This window comes from Aricia agestis, chromosome 2, assembly GCF_905147365.1.
Source record: "Aricia agestis chromosome 2, ilAriAges1.1, whole genome shotgun sequence".
Taxonomy (NCBI): Eukaryota; Metazoa; Arthropoda; class Insecta; order Lepidoptera; family Lycaenidae; genus Aricia; species Aricia agestis.
The window spans coordinates 21,316,860-21,342,633 of NC_056407.1; the positions used below are offsets into that span (position 1 = coordinate 21,316,860).

General features: G+C 36.4%; 1 protein-coding gene across 1 annotated transcript; it reads right to left on the minus strand.

Annotated features, from left to right (window-relative positions):
- Positions 1-4,175: 4,175 nt before the first annotated feature.
- On the minus strand, positions 4,176-6,530 carry LOC121739793 (gremlin-2-like). Its single transcript, XM_042132360.1, has 2 exons — positions 6,454-6,530; positions 4,176-6,372 (listed from the first exon to the last, which is right to left on the minus strand). Exon 2 carries the CDS (start codon positions 6,370-6,372, stop codon positions 5,713-5,715), a length of 660 nt encoding a protein of 219 aa, XP_041988294.1. The 5' UTR covers positions 6,454-6,530; the 3' UTR covers positions 4,176-5,712.
- Positions 6,531-25,774: the final 19,244 nt, after the last annotated feature.

A 25,774-nucleotide genomic window follows, 5' to 3' on the forward strand; every position in this document is an offset into this window, starting at 1 on the left:
TTTTCGCGTACGCTGCCTAAACTATAAAAGATAGAACCATAAAATGTTCTAAGTAATTGTAGATCTTTTAAATATCTACAAAAAAGTCTGCGACACACTATACCTATCTATGTTGAGTAAGGCACAATAACCATTTTTTTATTTAAAAAATTTGAAATGTTTTTGGACTACATTTAAATGCCTTTATTTTACTCATGGCATTAATTCTTATCAAAATAAATTGTTTCATTACTAAGTACAGTTAATGTAGACACTATTTGGTCTTTGAATGATTAAAATTGGACGTTTGGTTTTAATGTTATGGCGAAATTAAAATATTACGATTTCTGCTGCACGTTGCGAATTGGGCGTCGTCAAGGCGCGCCGCGCGGGTGTGCTCGCCCGGAGAGTCCACGTAAATATTAATTATTATTACCTCGATCATGGGAATCGCAGACACAATAGATTTATAATATAATAGTTATGCGACAGCCGGGTGCCGCTTCAGTGATGGGATAATATTATAGTGCTTCATTAATCATTAATTCATTACGTTTTGAATGACTATTATTTTTTATTGCTATTATAATTAATTTCTATAACTATAAATCTCCAATAGCGGCAGCTGGCTGCTAGCATAACAATTATTGAAGATCTATTGTGTCTGCGATACCCACGATGCCGATGGAAGTATAATTAATGCATATTTTTAAATCTACACTATTTCTGCTGAACATAGGCTATAGCCTATAATTATTTAATGAGAGAAAAAAGGGAACCGTATTAACATTAATGTTAATTGTGTAAAAAAAACTACCAAAATATTCCATATATTGTAAGCTTTATAAATTATAGACTCAAAGTGATGTACTAGAGTCTTATAAGTTATAGAGGACATTAATATCAACGTAAAAGTCCGCGATATCGTATGTCTGACTATTACAATTATTATCCTACTATTTAATCTAAAAAATATATCCACAGCCGAACATATAACCTCCTCCTTTTTGGAAGTCGGTTAAAAATATGCAATAGTAACGTTGCGCCTGTACAAATCAGGCCAAATTACTTACCAGCTATAGCTAGTTAGTATTTACCAGATTTAATAATAATAATTGAATTATATTTTAATCAAGTGTAACAATAATTATCAATGTCCACCCGTGCGAAGCCGGGGCGGGCCGTTAGTGTAAAATAATCACGTGATGTCACGTAAACTTAGATTTAATAATCGCGATCAAAAGAAGTTTGTGAAATCCAATCGAAACAAAACGAGATTTACGTCGCAGCATGAACGCGTTCAATGGGAACTAAGTTTTATAAAACTAAGTTTTATGTGTGTTTGGTGAAATCCCACCTCAGGGATTTCACCACCACCAGTAGAGTTAAGCCATGTAGATTCAGAAGTTTGTCTCTACATGAGATCTCATATCTTATTCACAGGGTAAACCTTATAATTATGGTCGTCTCGGCAACATTTTACAAGAAATGTTTTTGGTGGGATTTCAATTCTTTTTGTAAGTTGGTTCTTGTAATTACCATCGAGGTAATTGTTTCCTAGGCAGTTGACAGACCAACGTCATTTGGACGGATCATGTCAATTCAATGTTAATTGTGATCTGTCGGCTGGGTTTGACGTAACGCCACGAAACTACGTAGGTCTTCCATCTGCCTAGGAATCAACTTCTCTGATAGTACTTATGGTTTTTTAGTTACTGTCTGCAGTCTTGTGTAAACTCTTATCCCACCAAAAACATAACTGTTAAAATGGGGCCAAGTTCCTATCGGCAAATTTTTGCTCTAAAAAAAGAGTTGAAATCCAATCCATATTAATTTAATCACAATCAATTAAGTTAATCACACACACACAAAAACGAAATCACTAATAATTTGTCAAAAAATAACTAAAACCGGCCAAATGCGTGTCGAGCCATGCGCAAGATTATATTAGGTTTCCGTCAACATATAGTCAATAAATATACTAACAACATCATCTCAGTTACGTTCAAAGGAATTTGAACAAAAAGTTCCTTTATATTTCGCCGAATTTTTTTTTGTTGATAGACTATTACTCAATAATTTATGAAGTCTTCTTAGCCATGATAATTTTCCTTTTAAATTCAGCATATTTTATACTCCCATAATTGTTTTCATATTTCCAGAAGTATCCGTTTAGCTGGTAGGAGGGGACAATAGACTCTAACGATTTTTTTCTACTTTAAAACTTCATATTTCACGAATGGATCCCTGAATCGGAAAATGATCTAAGAATATACGTATTCGTTGTCAGAATACCCTGACCGTCAACCATCAAATCTTATATTATTAAACGAGCAATTCTTGTATATTATATATTACAATAATTGTAATTGGAATCTCGGAATCGGCTCCAACAATTTTCATGAAATTTAGTATATAGGGGGTTTCGGGGGCAATAAATCGATCTAGCTAGGAATCATTTTTAGAAAATGTCATTTTATTCGTGTAATATCGAATACCGAGCAAAGCTCGGTCAAATAGCTAGTACTTATTTATAAGAAAAATGTTGTATGGAACAGCTTATTGTTATTTCAAGTAGTAAATTTTTAGGTACTGAAAGAATTGTTAATGAAAAAAATAAAACACATAATTATACAGTTTATACAGTTTATTCATTGTCGATCTAACATACATTTTACTGAAAAACATATTTAGTGCGACAAGGTTGTTGTGAGTAGGAGGTAGTGGCAAGAGATAATTAACCATTACAAATCTATGACGTCATTATACATCATTTCCAAGATTCTTTAGTTTCACAAAAATTATATCACAATAATTATTGTAAACTTAGATATTCATGTAAATCTAAATGATAATACTTTAGAGTGTGTGCGAGTCCCCTGTATTGAGTTTACTGTCAAAGTTACAACGTTTAAAGAAAAACTTTTTTGACGGGCCAATTCATTGTGTTAAACTGTACTCGGCGAAACTTGGCGGTAGCGGTCATTGACAGCCTGTCAAAAACTTGTCATTTTCTATATACAGCTCGACAAGGCTTTAAATGAACGTGGTGAAAACAGGAAATAATGCTGCCATCATACAAAAACGTCATTTTTGACAGTTCTTCTTCACCAGCAGCGCTTCCCGCCCACGTTCATATAAAGCCTTGTCGCACTATAAACCGCAATTGACAATGAAGTGTCAGATGTAGTCAATCTCGGCTTTGTATATAAAATGACAAGTTTTTGATAGGAACGCTACCGCCATGTTTCACCGAGTACAGTATATGGAATTTACTCTTTCAGTGCTGATACTTTGACAGTGAACTCTATACAGGTTGTAACAAAAATAAGTGATAATAATTTAGGGTGTGTACGTGTTCCTTGTAGAGAGTTTACTGTGAAAGTAGCAGCGCTGACAGAGCAAAATTTTTTTTTTCGCTTTTGTATGGGCAAGCGCCCCAGCGTGGCGTCACGAGTTTCTCCATACAAAAGTGAAACAAAAATTGGTCTTTCAGCGCTGCTACTTTCACAGTGAACTCTATACAAGGAACACGTACACACCCTCAATTGTTATCACTTTTTTTTATTACACCTTGTATAAGGAACACATACACACCCTTATGTATTATCACTTAGTTTTGTTACACATTATATACGATGTATGGTCAACGTAGAGCGAACTCTGCAGTAATATCTATCACATAGACAAATTAGCAGAATAATTTTACAATTTTTTTTCATTTCACGTCACCGTAATAATAAGAACCTGGGTTAATAAATAACATTAGAAAACATGAAATAATTAGAGTTTCAACGTTGAAACTCTACCTTTCATTTACAGTATCTTGTTTTACATACATTCGCGTAAAGTGTTATTAAACAGTCGTTAACATTTAAAAACAGTCATTGTGAGAACCACTTTATTCGGGTGGGAACCATCTCATTTATAAAAAAAATACCTAACCAATTTATCTTTATAATTTTATTTCTAGACTAGCTGATATCGACCTCGGCGTTTATTTATTTTTATTTAACAAAGAACAGACCCACAAGGATTTATCTAGAACTGCATATTCGATTTGGTCACATATTTTAAAACAAAGAACATGTTTATTACAGAAGCGACAATTTAATGTATGTTATTTCGGTACTGATTAAAATCAATATTTTTTACACAAAAGACAATAAATAGTTTTGTGGACTTGGTACATAAATTAAACATAGTTTCTATACTTTTTATGTAACACACAATATTATTTTCAGTATGAAGTACAACATACATATTTCGATTTTCGAACCGTGCCGAAACGTTCCGATTGGATCAGTTCGGAGCAGTAATCGTATTTCGCAGTAATGCACTCTCGTCGTAAATAGAACGATTTAATAATATGTTCGTATTGTACGGAACGTACTATTTCTGTCAGCGCAATAATTGTCTTGTATCAATTTATTAACACCGACAATTTTCAAATTGTTCCTTGATTGGCACAAATCAAGTCCATTTCTATTATCTTTACATCGCACATTTCAATGTACAAATTGCGTAAATTGTGCTATGAATAATGATGTATCTTGACGATAAAAATAATTATACCATATTCTCATAGCTTGATAAACAATTGATAATATACATTATTGTCAGAACAAGGTTTGAAAATGTTTATATATAAGGAAACTTAAAAAATTATAAATTATAGACAAAGAACATTTAAAACGAGTAGATGCGGCAAACCTGAAATTGTTTACCATTTTATAATGGCGCATATAACATATATCACGTCAAAGATTATAACACTGATAAAACGTGTCACCAAAATGAACCAGATTTGGGGAAAACATCTCGTATCCTTAATCGTGATGATAATAAATCATTTTTTTATTATTGTGTAGACAAGCATTTACAAATATTTGAACATGTTGGGTAATATTTTTGCAAAATTATCTTTATAAATATGTAAAGAGAAAAACAATAGTCTAGACTCTAGAATCAAGTTTGAACAGAGATACTGAATGTTTTACGTTCATTAAACACGGTAGAGGCAAATATTACGTACGGTCGCAAGCACAAAGAACTAGGTAAAATATGAATAACTACGCCATGTATCTTCTGATTTTGGATTTCCACTTATCTTTGATCCTTTTATCCTTATTTGCTGTACACTTGTATCTTGTTGTTTTAAATGACCATCGCCTAACGTCTAACACTAGTACCAATCGAGATGTATTTTTCCCAATTTTACTTTTCCATGAGTATCTAAATTTTCATACTTAGTATTTACTAAGTATTAAAGCGTATTACGAACTACACCGTTAATAAATTAATAGTTCATTCACAGTCCATACAAACTATAGATTTACAACTAATATCACACTTCTGAAAATCGATGGCAAAAAGTCGCTCGAACCCTCGCGAATCGCGATCGACACTTTTAACCATCACTTTGTACTATCCACACGTTCGAGGTCGCCCGTCGCCGGCTCGGAAACATATCACTATTAAAGCTCTGAGACGGCTCATCGGAGCCGTTTTACTAAAGTTATAACATCGAATATGCATCTCATGACGTCACCGCGATTGACGTATGGAGCGCGATCCGAATATGTTCACTATCCTTCGCGCGGTGCCCGCTAATCACAACATCAGGTATTTCGTCGCCTCGCCCCGATAATCTCGTCGTCACGTTTCGGTCGCGTTCCTATCTGGACCGGACGGTTCCCCGCCTCTGCGCCGCAGGCCGGCCCCGGCCCGCCATCAGTTCACCCCCACGGGGAGACACTTGCACTGCTTGATCTTCTGCAGCCGTCGGTGCCGGAAAGGCGGGTTCTGGCCCGGGCAGCGCAGCGTCACAGTCACGTAAGTATACTTCTTCGGCTTGCAGAAGGAGCACGATTTGAAGGCGGGCGGCGGCCGCTCGTCGGTGCCCTCCCGCCGCCGCGGGGCCTTCGGGATGTAGAACGAGTTACACTGGCCGTAGCAGAAGTTGTTGATGACCGTCGCGGGTAGGCAGCCCGGCTCCCGGATCTTCTGAATCAGCTGCTCCGTTTTACACCAGTCCTCCTTCAGGTACTCCTTCTTCGTCACCACTAGGGCGTTCTTGGACGACTTGAGAATGTTGCGGAAGGCCGAGCCCCGGGGTACGTCGGTGGAGTCCTCCTGCGGGACGGACACGACCATCGTCTCGGCGCTGCCCTCGCCGAGCTCGTTCCTCTGCACGTAGCCGGGGGAGCCCGCCGCCTCCTCGGACCGCCGGCGGGCCGCGATGATCTTCTCGACCTGCTCGGTGTCGATGATGTCGAGAATCGAGTCGGTCGGTGTGAACGGTCTCTTAGCCCCGACGCCGGCGCTGACCCCGCAGGCGGCCAGAAGCGCCGCCGCAAATAGCCAGATGCACGATCTCGAGAAGCTCTCCATCTGGAACGAACGCCCGGGCGAATGAGCGCGGTACAGATATCCGTAGGCTTCGACGGAAAGGAAGTCGTAGGTTTAACTCACGTCGTATCGCGAGTTGCGAGCGAGCGTGTAGTGGGTGGTGCGTCGGCGGAGCGGGCGCGAGCGTGCGCGTGCGCTGGGCGGCCGGCGGAGCGGTAATGAGCGCGGCCGGCGCGCGGCGCGCCGAGCGAGCCTCAATGGGCCGCCGCTCAATGAACGGTGACTCACGCGCCGCGCCTCCGTCATAGAGCCTTACTACCGACGCCCGTCGCAGAAGTGACACCTCGCACGTATCGCATGAATACATTATCTCAACAGATTATCTTGTACGAAGACTGAATGCTTAAGTAGCTCCTGCTAATACTCCGATAGGCTTTGTGCAATAGCCATTTGAAATGATTAAGCAATAATCTGCTTACTAGAATGAGAATAAAAATAATTATCATCATAAAAAGGTGAAAGTGGTATTATGCACAAAACTTGACTTAAAAATAGAAAATACTTAAAAAAATGTAGAGTCAGACAGGATACTTAGATAATATTAAACTTCCTTTAAATTACTTTAATAAATATAGAGGTATTTTGTGTTATTTTTCTTCTTAACAAAACACAAAAATATTGATGCACTTATACTGAACTCGCTTCGTTTGTTTTTGCTCTCCGAGTCAACACGCGCGTAGGTAAAATACCAAAAACGCGTATATTTTTAATTTTTCACCTATGCGCCGGCGCAAAGTGGTTAAGGCGCCATTGCAGATGTTCTTCAGATCGACTAACGTTTCCTCCCATTTGTACTTCCCACAATGCCCATACAACGTGCAGCCTCCGTAGGCGCGGCGTGGGCCCATTTTTATCAAGCCATCGTTAAACCATTCTGATAAATTTCCCGAGATAACTGCTTTTAATATTATCGTGAATACAATTTACAACTGACCAACACCTATACGTTAAACTAATATGTATTCTGTGCCTATACTAAGACCCGTATTAGTTAATCACTCAACAGAGCGCATCGGCCGAGTAGTCCCGGCTCAGTGTCTTGAGATAGTCTTACTGTCACACTCAGAGATGGATAATAATTACTTAATTGTCATTAAAAGAAGATTTTGACATAAGCCTGTCAAACTGTTCATTAAATTTAAGTTTAATCATCTACGAATAATAAAGACTAAGGAAACGTAACCCCCATACTATTACCGTTTTAAGGTTCTTTTCGAACTGTCATGTAACGTCAGCCTTATACCGCTCAAGGTCACCTAAATATTGCAAATGTATTGAAATGTGTACTTACCTTAGGTTTTTGACAAGTATTGTAGAGCATATTTTTTGACAGAGTTACTTTTCCTTAGTTTTTATTATTCGTAGTTAATCATCGCTGTCTCATAGTACGGCAGTAGATTAGCTTGATATCAAAAGCATGTGAAACTAAAGTCTACGTTTGATCGCACTCAAGAAACAGTGTTTTGTAAGGGTCAAGATTTGTTAATTATACGTTCACAGTTCGCACTCAGTTGATATTTGATAGTCCACACCACGCACGAGTCACCACACAAAAGTACGATTTAGGTAAAAACTAAAAAAAAATATCATCTTATGATTACTATAAATATCTATTATTATTATCGGAGAAATTGATTCCTAGGCATAATATGGCAAATCTAAGTAATTTGGTCGCGTTAAGTCAAACCCATCATCACAGCTAATTCATTGACGTAGGTCCGTCAACTGCCTAGGAATCAATTTCCTCTATGGTATAACTATAATATGTTTATTGTATGTGCCATATTAGGTAAGTACCTAGATTGACTAAATCTTTACGCTTCCTTTTCGCGTCGCCGTTGTCAAGTAAAAAACAGCATCCCAAGAACGATCTTGAACATAATCTTAGCGGTGAGAGCGGTTTATTAATACGGGTCTAAAAGTAATATGACATCATTAGTCTCTTTATAGTTTATAAACCTCCGGGTCAAGCCAAGGCGGTACTCTGTCTGCACTACGTTACGTCCGAAACAGCTTTATGCTAATTCTGACATAATAATAGTTTTATAAATTGCTACTTTCAACATTATAGTATCTAGTCATCTTATTTTTAGTTTTATTGTATTGCTCTATCATTGTAAATGATAAGGTGGAGTAGAGATTTTGTTATAATTGCTCCTTAAGGTTGTTTTTTTAACCGACTTACAAAAAACGAGGAGGTTATATATTCGGCCGTGGATATATATATATATATTTTTTTTAATTTTTAATTTTGTATGTTCGACCACTACTCCGCCGTTTGTGAACCGATTTTCAAAATGTTTGTTTTGTTATATTAGGTTTTACTCCAATTTGGTCCCATTTTCACAAAAGTGGTGATCTGATAATGGGATCCATGAGTAATCGAGGGAACTCCTCAAAATTTATATGGAAACATATGGTGATTTTAGTTTTATGAGAAGCATCCTCAGCATATGCTACCAAAACGCAAGATTTTGCACCAAGGTATACTATGGTTCCGAAGATACTAAGAGAACTCCGGATTCCTTATAGATACAAATTTGGGGGCTTAGGCGTTGTTTTAAGAACTAAAAGCATATGCTACTATGCAAATTACATTCATCATCATCATCACTACCATGTCAGGGTCACCAATGTCACAACTCACATGGTTGTATATGGATACAATATACACACAACACCATAAAATATCATCAGTCATCACGTTATGTCCTTATTTATTTGGTACATTTCAAAACGATTTTAATACAAAAAATTATACTTAATGTTGTTTCATAATCTATACTAATATTATAAATCCGAAAGTATCTCTGTCTGTCTGTCTGTCTGTCTGTCTGTCTGTCTGTCTGTCTGTCTGTCTGTCTCGCTTTCACGCCAAAACTACTGAACCGATTGCAATGAAATTTTGTACACAGTTATTCTAGAGTCTGAGAAAGGACATAGGCTACATTTTGATGTGGGAAAATATCTTATTTCCATGAAAATATCGATGAAAATTAATTCGCATTGCGCGTGGCCAGCGCTCATCCCGGGGGTCCTGGGTTCGAGCCCCGCAGGCGGAACAAAAAGTTTTCAATGTTCCTGGGTCTTGGATGTGTATTAAAATAATATTTCAAAAATCTTAAATAAATTTTATGTATAATATTATAAAAAATCCAGAAATATATTGATGCAATGAACATTTTAGTTCTAATACGATTCAACAGATGGCGTTTTATTTTTTACTTTATTATAACATAGAACTAATCATACCTATTAGTTATTATGTTTTTGTTTATAGTTTTTAATACGTTAGAATATTATGTTTAATAATATTATCACTTGCTATAATAATAATCAATATATCTTATCTTATAGAACTCCTACTGCATTTCTAAGGAGTTCGAGTGTACCGTGTTGGCCTATATTCCATCCAGAAAATATATCAATGCAATCAACATTTTAATTCTAATATATGAAAACAGATGGCGCTTTATTTTTACTTCATTATTGTAACAGAACTAATCATACCTACTTTATTATATATGTATTATTGTTTTTATTCATAACTAGCTGTTGCCCGCGACTTCGTCCGCGTGGACTTTAGTTTATAGCGCGCGGTGTCAACAAAATTTGTGTCAAATTTAAAAACTTTTTAAAACCCTGGTAAGTGGTACCCCTCTTAGGGCCGCGCAGCGCGCTACACCGGAATGGCAGCGCTGAAAGTGCTCGCCTCGCCGCTGCCATTCCGGTGTAGCGCGGCCCTTAATTAATCAAAATACCCAAAAACAGCTGTGCAGTGTGCACATAATCTATACTAATATTATAAATGCGAAAGTATCTCTGTCTGTCTGTCTGTCTGTCAGTCTCGCTTTCACGCCAAACGCCAAAACTACCGAACCGATTGTAATGAAATTTTGTATACAGATAGTCTAAAGCCTGAGAAAGGACATAGGCTACTTTTTTTACTGGAAAAAAGGGTTGTAAGGGTCGTAAATTTGTTCAAAAAATTCATAATAGATGGCGCCGTGCGTCTTCTACATCGCGCTAACGCTTGCTCAAAAGTCTTTCTATAAGAGGTGGTACCATCTTACATTTAAGTCTCGATTTTTTTCGATTGTTATATCTATTCTACGGTGTTAAATAACTCAGTACTTTATCTGTGCAGGCAGTGACGTAACCTTAAGACCTAATTTCACCAACGACTGTTAAAGTTAATGCTCGAATTAGTATCACGTTAGCTGTTTCGTTTTTCATATGAATGAAAGAGAAGACAGGACATTTTAACAAGCTGTTAACACTAACATACGTTGGTGAAATTGGGGCTAAATCTATCAATGATAAATAGTTTATGGGTAAAGTTGTGTAATTGGGGGGCTAAATAAGCTTTAAAATTTGGCATAAAATATAAAGTTTAATATACAAAAATGAAGTACTTATTGTGTGCACACTGCACAGCTGTATTGATTTAAGGGGTACCAGGGTTTTTTTTAAAAGCTTTTGACACCAATTTTGTTGACATCGCGCGCTATAAACTGAAGTCCACGCGGACGAAGTCGCGGGCAACAGCTAGTACATAATATTTCAAGTACCACAAAATTGAACATAAGTAGCTAATTCAACCTTTACTCCAGAGCGTAAGGCACACATTTGGGTTGGACTGAAGGAAACGGGGCACTATGGAAAAAATACTTTTCGTCAAAATTTTAACCTCTTATAACCACCCCTTTTGAATACACCAATCGATAGGGGGCGCCAAAGGGAATAAGAAAGCTCAAATAAACTTTTCTCAAAAATCAACCCCCGGCCAGATACAGGCCGATATACGAACCTCGTTAGTATGGCGAAAATACTTAGAAAAATTTTGACGACAAAAATACAACCCCCTATGACCACCCGTTTTTATTATACCAATCGATAGGGGGCGCCAAGGGAAGCAAAAAAGCTCAGATAAACTTTTCTCAAAAATCAACCCCTGTCGAATGACAGGCCGAAATGTGACCCTTGTAAGTATGGCGAAAATACTTTAAAAAATTTGGCTAAGGTTTAGGAACCTACATCAATTAAATGTTGGTGACATGGGTTAAGGAGGATTGTTTTGGGTGAGAAAAACTCCTACTTACCGTTTCCACCGCCAGTAAACTCTCCGTTTAGAAGAAATTCGCATTTGAGATTTTCGTAATCTTCAGATAAGAGCATCTGTTTTCTGATGTTTACGAAGGCTGTGATAAGTGGGTCTTACTTAACTACTCAGCCACGGATACCGTAGGGGGAACGGGGGGGCGCAGCCCCCCCTAAAGGGGGGGCTCGGGGGGCTCAGCCCCCCGCCAAAACAAAAACAAACACAATCTAGAAAGTCCAAAAGTAGGTTAGGTTAGGTTGGAACTTAGACCACAACACCCAGATATAGTCGTCGACTTTCTTTTGTAGTAGTTTGTCAAATAAATTGGGGTAGGTTTGTAAACATTTACCAAGATTAAGTAAGATAATATTAAGGGGTTGAAGTATTTTCTTACGCGATGGCTAGTAGGTAACTAAAAAGAGTGAAATTATTATTTTTAACAAAAAATTAAAACCGACTTCCAAGGTAAAAACAATAATAGCATCCTTATAATATGAACTAAAAAGTATTAAATAATTTTTCCTATCTAATAGTGCCTTTTTCCGAATTCGGCTAAACCTCAACTATTTCTGTACTCAATCTTCATCATTTTGAAGTCGGTGCCAGTTCCTAAAGTTTCAAATATTCTGTCAGAGAACTAAAGATTCAGCCATAGACTCAATATATATTCATCTATCTGGTACCGACTTCAAAATGATGAAGATTGAGTACAGAAATAGTTGAGGTTTAGCCGAATTCGGAAAAAGCCACTATTAGATAGGAAAAATTATTTAATACTTTTTAGTTCATATTATAAGGATCTTATTATTGTTTTTACCTTGGAAGTCGGTTTTAATTTTTGTTAATTTAATTACATGTTATATTCTTTAAAAAATCTATATTTAAACCTTCTTTAACTAGTCCGTTCTTTATTTTAAATCATTAAAATAATAATAATAATATCTATGGACGCTTTACACCACGTCAGCCTGACGTGGTAAGTTCCTGAAGGACTTGTGTTACGGGTAAAAGACAACGGAAATATATTTAATACTTTTATACTATACATATATTTAAGATTTTTAGTATATTATACACATATTTAATACACATCCATGACTCAGGAACTTAGAAAACTTTTTCGGCGGGATTCGACTCGCGACCCCCTTGAGCTATCAACAGCCCCCCAACTGAGCCACAGAGGTCGTCAACTGATTTTCTTTATATAACGACTCCACATTATCTGTAACATTAATCGTTTTAAAAGTTTAATATTATCTCATTACCTTCATATTACCAAGGACCCAGACTTTACAATTATTACTGTATATACTACGTCAGATTTTGTTCACAACAAAAAAGTTTATACTTTTATTTTAATATACAATAATTATTAAGTAATATTATTATTATAGCAACCGTATAGTATTATTTTAATAGAAACAGTTTCGAATAAGCGTATATTATAAAAGAGTAACGCTAAACTCCTAAATAAATTTTACATTACAATTATTCATTTTATTTAATTACCAAATTTATTACACCATAAAATATAGTTAAATCGCAACAGAATCCAAATTAATGTCCAGGATCAATAAATATTCAAAATTCCAAAATGGCGCAACAAACTATAGAGAGGAAGTTCATTGACAGTTTTTTGTGAGGCGCTTAGAGATCGGAATTTCATTCATTCTTTCATTCCATAGTCGCTTTGTCCCCGCCATGTCCCCGCATAAAAACTACCCGGACCCTTAGACGTGCCGTCTACTAAAGTTTATACAGGGTGTTCTCAACGTTTTAGTCCAAAATTTGGGTATCTGGACCCACGAATACAAATGTTCTATGGTTTGGACGCGGGTAATTTGTATCCTAACTGGGCTATATAATTCAATCCTGTCTGAACTTTATCTTACATCAAAAAACAATTTCGTATTAAAAAGTATTTTTAACATAGAACAAGCGTCCAACGGTTGATTTGAATGTTTGACTCATCAAAACACGTTTGAGGTTGACAGGACTTATTTATAATGAGACCTCATCGAAATCGTAGCGAAGCAGTTTAATGTTAGATTTAAATTGCAGAATTGGGTAATTACTAGTACGAGAGTAATCTTATATATAAAATTCTCGTGTCACAAATCACAATGTTAGGCCGCGTACTCCTCCGAAACGGCTTTACTGATTTTAACCAAATTTTATATGCATATTCAGTGGGTCTGAGAATCGGCTACTAGGTACTTATTATATTTATAAGTGCATTTTTTGAATAAATATAATAGTAAATTATTACAACTCGAGACTGACTACGACCATTGTTTGTGCGACGGGATAGCGATGGACGTTGCCATAGTGACATACTTATTTAGTCACTTGAATAAAATAATACGGGCATAATACTTTATATGGCAAAGAAACGTTTGCCGGGACAGCTAGTAAAGCTATAAAACTGGTAGACATTAATAGTAAGGTATTCAAAGAATGTCATTTTTACACTTTTTAAATTTTCATAATAATTTATAGTTCATAAAGTTGGTTTTACTGCTAGATTCGTACGATAGCCGCTATGAGTGCAAAACTTAAATGACTGTAAGCCTGCGTCATGAGAATTGCCTGGCCATAACTACGTCATAACTTTTATGTTTTTGACATTTTATTCAAACAATATTTCATAGATAACGTAAATGACAAAATAGCAAAAAGATATAATTCTGTCTCCATAATTTACTACAGTTATAATAGTGACATCATTTGCAAATTGTGATAAACGAATATCTGTGCAATAAATATTAAATTTTCTAAATGACTTCTATTTATTTGTATGTTTATCGGTTATATAAAAAAAACTTAGCATCTAAGTCATTAGCCACGATTCACGAACAATTTCATTCAAGGTTCAAATGTAATACTTAGGGTCAACTCAGACCGCAACGCAACGCGTAGATGCATTTCTAAATTTGTATTGAATTGACAGACTTCAATTGCGGAGACATCAATGAAGTCTGTCAATTCAATACAAATTTAGAAATGCGTCTTCGCTTTTTTTGCGGTCTGAATTGATCCTTATACAACTTCGTAACACCCTGTACGCAATTCGGTATTCTTAACATCTCGCTATTATAAACGTCGTTTGGGACACATAAGAAAACCGGCCGTTCCCCGAACCACGGGGTGTCATATTATATTCATCTATTTGACATTTTTAACACTTACTCACCTTGTAGGTATGTTAGGCCAGCGCAAACTATGGATTAAACGTATTAGAAAAGATGTTAATAAAATGTAACTCATATTTTATATTCATAGACTAGCTAGGTATTAAGGCGTACAACCATACTGTCATTGTAATTTGTAAGGTACTTATATTAAAAAACATATTTTAAATTACTTACATATACCAAAATAATAAATAAGTACCCAAAAAATATACAGTCTCTTTTAAACTTATAAAGATCGGTGTTATTCACGTTTTATTACTTTTAAGTTTTAACTGAAATGAATGAATATTTTATTTTACAATTTAATTTGAATTTAATGATCGGAAATGTTTGTCATAGCACATCTAAGGATGGTGCTCTGACAAGGAACTTATGATGATCACAAATCATATTAGAACGTGTCCGGCTCATCATATTGAATCATTTATATCCACATATCTAAAGCTATGAGTAAAAATTATATTAGGTATTCATGTCTATTATAAATGCAAAAATTTGCCTGACGGTCTGTCTGCTAAACGATAATACTCTTGAACCGCTGAATCAATTAACCAGGCCAGCTACGTAGGAGTAGTTTTATAGTGCCCAAGTGTGTGCGAAGTACACAAGAGCACTCTCTATTCCTTTACTCCCATAACCCAGTGGGACGGAAAACCGACGCGACTGGCGAGAGATCAGGCGCAGGAGCGACTTTTTACATGCCCATCCGACGCATGGATCATCTTACTTGTCAGACAATCAGGTGATCAGTCTGCATTGTCCTAACCAAACTTGGAAATTACATGTTTCCAACGCGGGAATCGAACCCACGACCTCCAAGTCAAGAGCCGCGCTCCATACCACTGGACCACGGAGGCGTTATAAATAAATAGAATAATAAAGTATTAATCAAATACCTAAATTGTAGAGTTAGTTCGGCAGTAAACTATAAAAGGCATATGAAATTTTATTCACGTTCACGAATTTCATACGAACCTGCAGTCATTTTCCGAACATCATCATTCCTACACGAAGACGCAACGCAACATTTATCAAAATATCAATTATACCGAAGTTGTAGAATGTAGAGTTACTTCAGCAGTCAGATATAAAAGGCATATAAATATCATAATATTCATATTAAAATTTTAACACGTATAGATAATTATCATTAAACTTGCACTCATATTCCTAACATCATCATTCCTCAACGAAGACGCAACATTTATCAAAATTCAAAAACGTTCTATTCTTTTTTCGAATATTCTTTTTTTTTAATTAGCGCTATTCATTTGATCGGGCGCATGTCACGGTGGGGGCGACTGGCGGGCGCCAGTATTGTATCTGCCATCGCTTTGAGAGTGAGACACGTAGCGCCGGCCCCTATGGCGCAGAGTCTGTGATAACAGCTGGGGTTCCGTATGAGTTTATAATAATTGAAGGTTCTTTATGTTTTTAACCGACTTCAAAAAAGGAGGTTGTCAATTCGACCCGTGTGTATGTAGAGGTAATATTTCCAGAACTGCCCAGTTTTTGTATATTATGTCTATATTCGCATATCTCCGGAATTACAAATCAGATTTAAGTAATTCTTACTGGAAGTTACATCAAAATCGCTTCATTAGTTTATGAGATAGGGAATTTTAATTCTCAATTACGTACAGTTTTAAAGTCGGTTTTTATCTTTTTAAAATACTGTTATTTCGTTTGATATTTGACACAAACTAGATTGGGACCTGGCCGACAGTCGACACCAACAAAATGTAAACAGCTCTATATTATGCAGAGAACTCAAGGAGTCCTATCTGTAGACATTTCACTGGTAGCACAGACTGGTTGCGCCGCCATTTTATCTAGGTGAAAATAGCCCTTGGGATTTGTGCAGTTATTTAGGACAGAAAGTTAGACTGAAACCATATGAAAACTTTATTGAAATAAATTTTATTTTTTTGTGAAAGTAACGTCAACACTTTAAGAAACTTAACGAGTACTTAACTAAGTTTAATGAAGCTTTTATATCAAAAACTTAACTTCTTAAGTATTTCATAATGAAATATTTTAAATATTAAATGAAATTATACAACCGTATGGCCATAAGTAATATTTTATAATTATTTCACATCATAGGACTGGTTATGGATTACTTTGGTTTTCTATATTATATCACAGCGGTACCCTAAAAGTTATAATAAGGCAGGTAACTTACATAAATCAAATCGGAGCCTTACAAATATCTGACATAAAATCTTTTATATTCACACGAACGGATATAAAAAAAACTTCATTCATTCACCAAATAGCATAACGCGTCGAATTTTATTAAAGGATTAACTTCACTCGTAGTTTATTTTCTATACGAACAAATAACTCGTAATGGGAGTGACAAAAAACATATTTCACAATAAAATCTTGATGCACGATCGCTTAAAGTTTAAACGATTCTGAGAAGTTTTTAATCTTTTTACGGGTTTTAATTCGTAGCTTTTGCTGTTGACAAGACGACCCATTTCAAAGCTTTTCAGTATCTAAAAATGTATTTAAAGGTCCCTCTACAAGCTAAGCCATGATGGACATTGGACAACCATGACTTCGAGGCTACCAACGTGCGCTTTTATAATTTTGGACGTGGCGGTTATATCGTGGACGACCGCGGTAAAACGATAACATAGATAAGTAAAAATATTATATGAAGACGCTTTTAAATTTCCGTCAACGATAACTTTTTAACGTGCAAGTTACAGGACATCACGACGTCTACACTCTTCTGAACCACACAAAACGTCCGCGATGCGTAAAATCAAAAGGGCATTTAACGTACCCAACGTTTTATCGTGGAAGTCCGCGTCCACGATAACGTGACGTTCTTATAAAAGCGCACAATAGCATGCAATATCCACATTGATCTTGGGCAATTATAGACTAACACGCAAACAAAGAAAAAATATGATTTTACTAAACTAGGCAAACCTACAAGACAAGTACTGTACACATTTAAAAACAGATATTCGTGTAGGGCGTAGGAGATCTATTGCCCCCGTAAACAAGTGGCAAAACGCTAACGCTAACGCTAGCGAAGCGATGACTTATGTCGAATCGCATACATTTTGTAGCGCTAGCGTTAGCGTTAACGCTTTGCCACTTGTCTACAGGCCCTGGAGCGTTTAAGTCAAATTTTCAGCAATAGATAAAGAAAATATAAACAGCTTTATTCCTCTCTCAGAGCACGGATCCCCAAGTGTCCATGAGAAACCGTAGACGGAGGTCAAAGGTGTGCAAAAAGACAAGTTCAGTCATTTAGCTAAATTAAGCTAGTTGTAAGCAATCGATGGGACTATTAGCAAGTCTATCTAAAGCTAGTCTATCCGACGACTTCCCGTATCTCCGCCTCGAACCCAATCATTTATTTGTCAACTCACAATATTATGACGAGCTGATGCGACGTATTTTTAAATTGGTAATAAAAAATTGCAGCGGTCAACGATCGCGAACGGCAAATCTGTGAATTTAATGTCTATTTTCTTATGTAGCAGAATAATGTTTAGTTTTAAAATACTTTCATATATCGACCATTTTGGTTCCTTTCCCATAAAATTTTTTGACAGTTACGTTTCTGAAATATCGTATTTCGATGACTTCGGATTTTACGATGTATGTGTCACTCGGTCACCACTCACCACTAAACCACAGGAGACAAAACGGTCAATGAAAACTTAACCTCTAGTTGAGGAAGTATGACGTCACAAGATGACAGCTCACAGCAATATGGTCACGTGACGTAGGCATTAATAGTATATTGTGGTTTACTATGACGGTATGTATTACATAATCTCTCCTTAAACAAGGTCTAACAAAACAAAGTGATAATATTTTTAATAGAGTGTATAATAAGCGTCCTTTATGAACTCACTGTGAAAGTAGCAGCGCTGAAAGAGCCATATTTTTGTGATTTGTATGGGCAAACGGCCCAGCGTCATGAGTTTTTCCATACAAAAGTAAAAAAAAGTTTATTTTTCAGCCCAGCTACTTGCACAGTAATAATAATACTCCCCACACCGGTTTCGGTGACGGTGGCCGGTTTCATTGAAACCAGGCCAGCTACGCAGGAGTAATTTTATAGTGCCCAAGTGTGTACGCAGTACACAAGAGCACTCTCTATTCCTTTACTCTCATAACCCAGTGGGACGGAAGACCGACACGACCGGCGAGAGATCAGGCGCAGGACCGTTCTTTTACATGCCCATCCGACGCGTGGATCATCTTACTTGTCTGATAATCAGGTGATCAGCCTGCATTGTCCTAACCAAACTTGGAAATAACATGTTTCCAACGCGGGAATCGAACCCACGACCTCCGAGTCAAGAGCCGCGCTTTATACCACTAGACCACGGAGGCGAAGCCTTTCACAGTGAATACTATACAAGGGACACAAACACACCCCAAAGTTTTATATCACTTAGTAATTTTGTTACAGCCTGTAGTTGTACATCGGGTTTTAGGGAAAACCTCTAACATTAATAAATTAATAATAATGAATCATTTGGTGAACGCAACGTTAGGGAAATTACAACAAAATCATAGGACTTTACTATTATTATGACTCGTTTAAATTTAATATCATGGCCCATGGGCCAATGTGAAGAGGCCGCATGGTATGACATGAACATTCCAAGTCGTGTAATTGTTGACACGAGATCTATCATTATGTCACCTCAGCGGTAACCGAGTTAGCATAGCAAATGATAGACACATAGTAATGTCGAATAACTTAGCTCATTAGCTGTTATTACCATAGTTAGACATTAGAGTATAATAAAAAAAGTATGATGAAGTGAGTATGTTATGCTATTTTTAAACTTTCGCGTTGCATTATAATTAAACTTTTCATCGGGACTTAACGCGACTTATTTAAGTAGTAATGCTACTACGAGTACATACTTTTTCTCGACGTTTCGGCCGTGTTGCAACGGCCGTGGTCACGAGGGGACTGCAGGAGCGCGACGTCTTCGTTTGCACCGGGCGGTCGGTTCTACGACTACCCTCGAGTTGTCCAATATTTGTGTTCCAATACACTGAAAGTCAGTAGGTTCACTGCGACACACAACACTAACTGTATGTACTCGTAGTAGCATTACTACTTATATAAGTCGCGTTCAGTCCCGATAAAAAGTTTAATTACGGTATGCTATTTTAAGAACCTATGGTCCAAAGCCGCTGACGAGATACACCAAGTGGACTACGGTACGTTAGGGCATTTACCATAGGAAGATAAAAGTTACTTTTTTAGGGCCGTTACTTTGTAAACTCTATAATAATTAATATTTAAGGGGCCGGGTGCCATCGAAATTCTCATACATACGTAATACCAAAATCATTTTCTGATACGAAAATATTTAACATGTTTGAGTTATTTTTCAGCTTAAAATAGTAATAATTATCTAGGTTCCTGCACAAAAATTTACTACAAAATATAAATTACGCAGGAACCTAGGTAATTCCTATTTTAAGTTGAAAAATAACTCAAACATGTTAAATATTTTCGTATGAGAAAATGATTTTGGTGTTACGTATATATGAGAATTACGATGGTACCCGGCCTCCTAAGAGGCACATATTATTAGACATTAGACAGCCTAAAGTATGTATTTTCACTTAGTTTTGTTACATCCTGTACTAAAAAAACTTCGAACTACAGGTTTTCCAAACCTTTTTCATAATTTCAAAAATATAAGTAAATTAAAAAATTATTTTTTATTTATTTATTTTGTTCAATACTGTATACAATAATATTACAAAATACATAATTGGAATATGGAATACTTCGTAATTTATTCGCGCAATTGTTCGCCATCACAATCAGTATTGGAATCCGTTAACATACAAACGGCGAACGCTTAAAATATATCCCACACCTACATAACCTCATTATACATAATGTTAACACCTGTAACTGACGCGTAGTGCATTCTGTAGTGCCAGGGTCCGCCAACGGTGGTTCAGTTAAACTTAACCTAGCAATATTCTAAGTTTTTAAATTTTTTCATGAATAATAATAACAAAGCTACTTAATACCCACTTTTTACACACACGTGTAAAATTTCAGGCTTTCAAACCAATGACACATCTCTCAGGAATCATGTTCGTGTCGTCATAATATCTCAAATCTCAATTATTAATTATTGTTATATTATCTACCCATTTAATATCATACGACCCAGCAGAATAATATTATTGTTTACAACAAAGGAAATTAAGATAACCTGTGATTTTAAAAAACATGGGTAGTTTCTAGTGAGTTCTACGCATGCTACTCTCTAATTAAATACCTTGGTAATTTCTACTGAGAATACTTTAAAAGTTTGAGTACCACTGCGTCTCTACATCCTATCTTTCGACAGCAATTGTGTACTGATTATAAATTTTCCCATTACTTATAATGGCTGGAGCGATACACAATTACATAAAATTGATTCTATTTCGAGTACGATTCCTGGGAACTCCTAATTTTTGTTGACTGAAGTATTTTCTACATGGCAGATTAAGTAGTAAGACGAAATAGTATTTTCAGGATTTAACTATGGTCTATTTACATTTAGAAATCTGTAAATGCAAATAAATCTCTAGATATTGACTCTACAAAGGTAGAATCAAATCAAATCAAATCAAAATTGTTTTATTTCTGAATAAATTTAAAATAAATGTTTTCAGAATGTCCTACATGATGCCTACCACCGGTTCGGGAACTAACCTAAGAGACTAAAATAGTTTGTATTTATCTGGTAAGAACTAAGTAAGTCTTCTTACGCCGGTTGTTCTCGGCGGGGTAGTTCCCGAACCGGTGGTAGGCAACGTAGTTTCTTCGTTCGACTTTCAAAAAGTGTATCATGGATACCCATTTTGAATAAAAAGATATTTTATTTATTTAAGTATATATTTTTATAGCGTAGTCGAACTGAGCATAGGGCATAGGTCTATGCCCAGTATGTGAGGTCTTTGATTGGAGCTGTTTATATATTCAATAGCATTTTTGATTAGCAAAATATGATTTGTCGTTAGCCAATCAAATGAACTAGTGAATAGAAAAACTCCTGTAAAAACGATCTTCAGAAGCTGGGCGTTAGACTTGTATCTGGTATAACTAGTAACTATGTACTTCGCATAAGGATATACTCGGTATTCGATAAAACACGAATAAAATGACATTTTCTAAAAATGTTTCCTAGCTAGATCGATTTATCGCCCCCGAAACCAAATATATACTAAATTTCATAAAAATCTTTGGAGCCGATTCCGAGATTCCAATTATATATATTATACAAGAATTGTAACTCGTTTAAAGATATAAGATTATTACAAAAAAAATCTAATTACATCAAAAGACAATCTCTCGAACTCTATCTCCTAACTCTAACCTACCTTGGCCACTGACAGGTGTGCCTATGTGTCATAGACGATATTTTTCCTATCTAATATAATTGATCGGCGAAAAATCAAGGTCAGCAGACTGGAGGTGCGCCAGACAGTCATCACGAGATCACTCGAACCGATTGTTTATCACTGAGTGACCACAGCTTTGAGTGACTGCAGTCAAAGTGCAATTACGACAAAGTTGCTGCTTAGACTGAATTAACACTGCCGCGGAATGGAATGGAATAGAAGCGTCAATTTCGCCACACGCGAGGAAATTGGCACCGGAGAATTCTCGAGAAATTCCGCGAAAGACGCACGTCCAATTTTTTGGCTCGTATTTAATTTGTGCATATAATATAATATCTATGGACGTTTCACACCACGTCAGTCTGGCCCCGTACTAAGTACCTAAAGGACTTGTGTTACAGGTACCAAACAACGGAAATATATTTAATACTTTTATACTATACATATATTTAAGATTTTTATCATATGATACACATATTTAATACACATCCAGACCCGGGAACATTGAAAACTTTTTGTTCCGTCGGCGGCATTCGAACCCGCGACCCCCGGCTTGAGCTACCAACGCGCTCACCACTGAGCCACAGAGGTCGTGTATACATATACATAGCACAATGAACATAATAATGTTCATTGTGCTATGTACAGTTTCGTTGCAAAAAGTCGCTTCCGTTCCACTCCGCGGCGGTATAAATTGAGCCTTAGAGGAAAATCTTTAATACCATTGTTTATTGATGATTATCTGTTAGCTCGCCAAAAAAGTAACCAATATAGAACTCTGTTGAATATATAAACCCCCGTCAAATAACCCTCATTAAATAGCGCCGACGTATAGCGCGTACGCGCTCATGACATTGTACAATGTACATGCAGTATGTCTGTAGTTGTTGCGGTCACACTTTGCTTTTTATTTTCGGACAAAATATGTTGTAAAGTTCCATTCAACATTTCAAGGGGACGCTTTACGAATTCTCAGCGGGTCAGATATTATAAGCCCTATGTAGAACTTCCCAGGCGAGGTTGGGACTAGGCACATTATAACGATTGCAGTACTACATTGCCCGCTCAGTTCAAAATCGCGGGAACTACCTATAATATGAAACTTACCAGAACTCTGCCAGAAACTTTGCAATTTAGTCACCTAAACATGAAAAGAGTGTTATTTTTTAGGGTTCCAGCAAAAAACGGATCCTTTATCGCCATGTCCATCCGTCTGTGCGTCCGTATGTCACACTTTTTACTTATTTCGGCCATCATAATATAGTCGTTATGTAACCGCCCACGCATCAGCCGTGCCTCTGTGCCGGGATTAGCGGCGATATATCGGGCGGGCTGATAACGCGCCTCTCCTGCCAAATTTCACTGCGCCCAATGACGTCCGAGAATACTGGCTCCATTGTTTTGTACGGCACGACTTTTGACGTGTCTAACAAGACACAACACACCTTTAATCCGGCCCCTATACGAGCAACAATTTTATTGTCAATGTCACGCTTCAATTTTATTGAACAATTTATTTGACAATAATTAGATTGATGGCGCGCTATGATCAATATCAACCCTAGACGGTCAATAATATTACGCAATACGTGATATTGACAATAAAATTGCTCGTCTAGGGGCCGGCTTAGTTCACATTGCAATGTAACGAAACGAAGAGTATATTTTTAAATATGCCATTTAAATTAATTGGAATAGGCATTCCTAGACCGCGGGTGGCAAGTCTGTCAATTGCTCAATACAATGCTTATCTTCTTTTGTGGTAAAAAAACAGTATAGAATGAGACTTTTTAAATATTATCATTTCGCATTGCCCGTGACGAGGCAACGCGACATGATACTATATTTTGCAAGATGAAAAAAGAGCCCTTTTCTCTAAGCTTACATTCACATAAATTGGATATTATATTTACGTGAAAACTGCGTGGAAAATACCGTGTCGCTTCCGTGGTCGATTCCTTACTCAAGCTGTTCAAGCCCTACCATAAGTATGTAGAGCCCTTACCAATTTTGAATAGCTCATTAATTAAAAATACATTGCATCACAACTACACGTTGCAATATGAACTGACCCTTAGTGTTAGTTAATTCTTTAATCCTCACTCTTCAGCCATTCTCCATCGTTACATATCACAGATAAAGTAACTTTAATATTTTTTTATTATCAACTAAAATAGCCCTGAAATCGATTGCAGGAAAACCAATACATACAATGGAAACGCACAACAATAACTAAAATGTAAGCGCACATACACCTATATGGGGATGACTCACAATGTTTATACTCGGTTGTGTATGGCCCGTGTGTCCAGAGTCCAGACAACGCTAAAACTTTGTAACACTTTGTTAAGTGTTGAAAACGTGTATCAACAGGGATTTCCGACTAAGCCCCATCTAAGCTGTGCCATATTTTATGCATAACATCACACTAATATTAATAATCAGCCAAGTGCGAGTCGGACTTGCACACGAAGTTTTCCGTACCGTTATAGAGGAAAAATAGGCCAAAAATAGTGTTTTTGTATGGGAGCCCCCCTTAAATTTTTATTTTATTTTAATATTACTATTTAATATTAAAGTACACTGTATATATTATAACAAAGGGCTTTGTGAAAAATGCAAGTGCGTACCTCTTGCCATTATTGATATAGAGCAAAAAAGTCCTAAAAATCCCGTTTATTGTATGAGAGCCCCCTTACATATTATTTAATTTTGTTTTTAGTATTTGTTGTTAAAGCGGCAACAGATATACACAATCTGTGAAAATTTCAGAAGTCTAGCTATAGCGGTTCTTGAGATACAGCCTGGAGACAGACAGACGGACAGACAGACCGACAGACAGACGGACAGGCAACGAAGTCTTAATAAAAGGGTCCCGTTTTCACCCTTTGGGTACGAAACCCTAAAAATGCAAAAGTTTGTGGGTTTACTATGTTTGTAACTTCTTCACGTCTAAACGGCTGGAGTGATTTTAATAATATTTGGCATTGAGTTAGATGATACCCTGGATTAAAACATAGGTAACTTTTTATTGTGGGAAAATATCACAAAATTATTTTCTCATATAAACCGCAGGTAACCGCGGGGCACGCGCGGCTAGTTATCTATAAGTGCAAGACAGTTCATATTATATTTAACTTTATAGTTTCACAAGTTTTGTTGATTACAGAACCCTAAATGTGTCTTATGGTAGTGTAATGTGATGTCTTATTGTTAAATAAACGTTATTATTGTTAAAAAAACGTTATTATTATTATTATTATTATTAAAATGGAACCCTAATGCTAAGTACTTACACTAACGAGCTGATTTTTTGTATAATAATAGGTTAATATTTATATCTATAATTTAAGAGTTTGTCCTACCCTACAAATAGAACAACTTATATTTCAGGGCCATCAAATCGAAATATTAAATGATTTAAATCCTTTCTGTCTATGTAGCTACCTCTTTCGAGAATTTTCGCAGATGAAATTGTTGTTCGTCTTATCAAAATGAAGCTACCCACGAAAAATTAGCTTGACGGTAATAAAAAAAAATGTTCTAGGGAACCCGAACCATAAGCGCAGTCAGGTGTTTTATTTTCAGAATTATTTGTAGGAATATAATTCTTAATTCTGTACACTAGAGAACTTAGGGCTGTACATTAGGAACTTACTACTGTAACTGAGAATCG

Excerpts from the sequence above, each read along its gene's own strand:
- LOC121739793 (XM_042132360.1), bottom strand. The coding sequence starts at position 6,372 with ATGGAGAGCTTCTCGAGATCGTGCATCTGGCTATTTGCGGCGGCGCTT.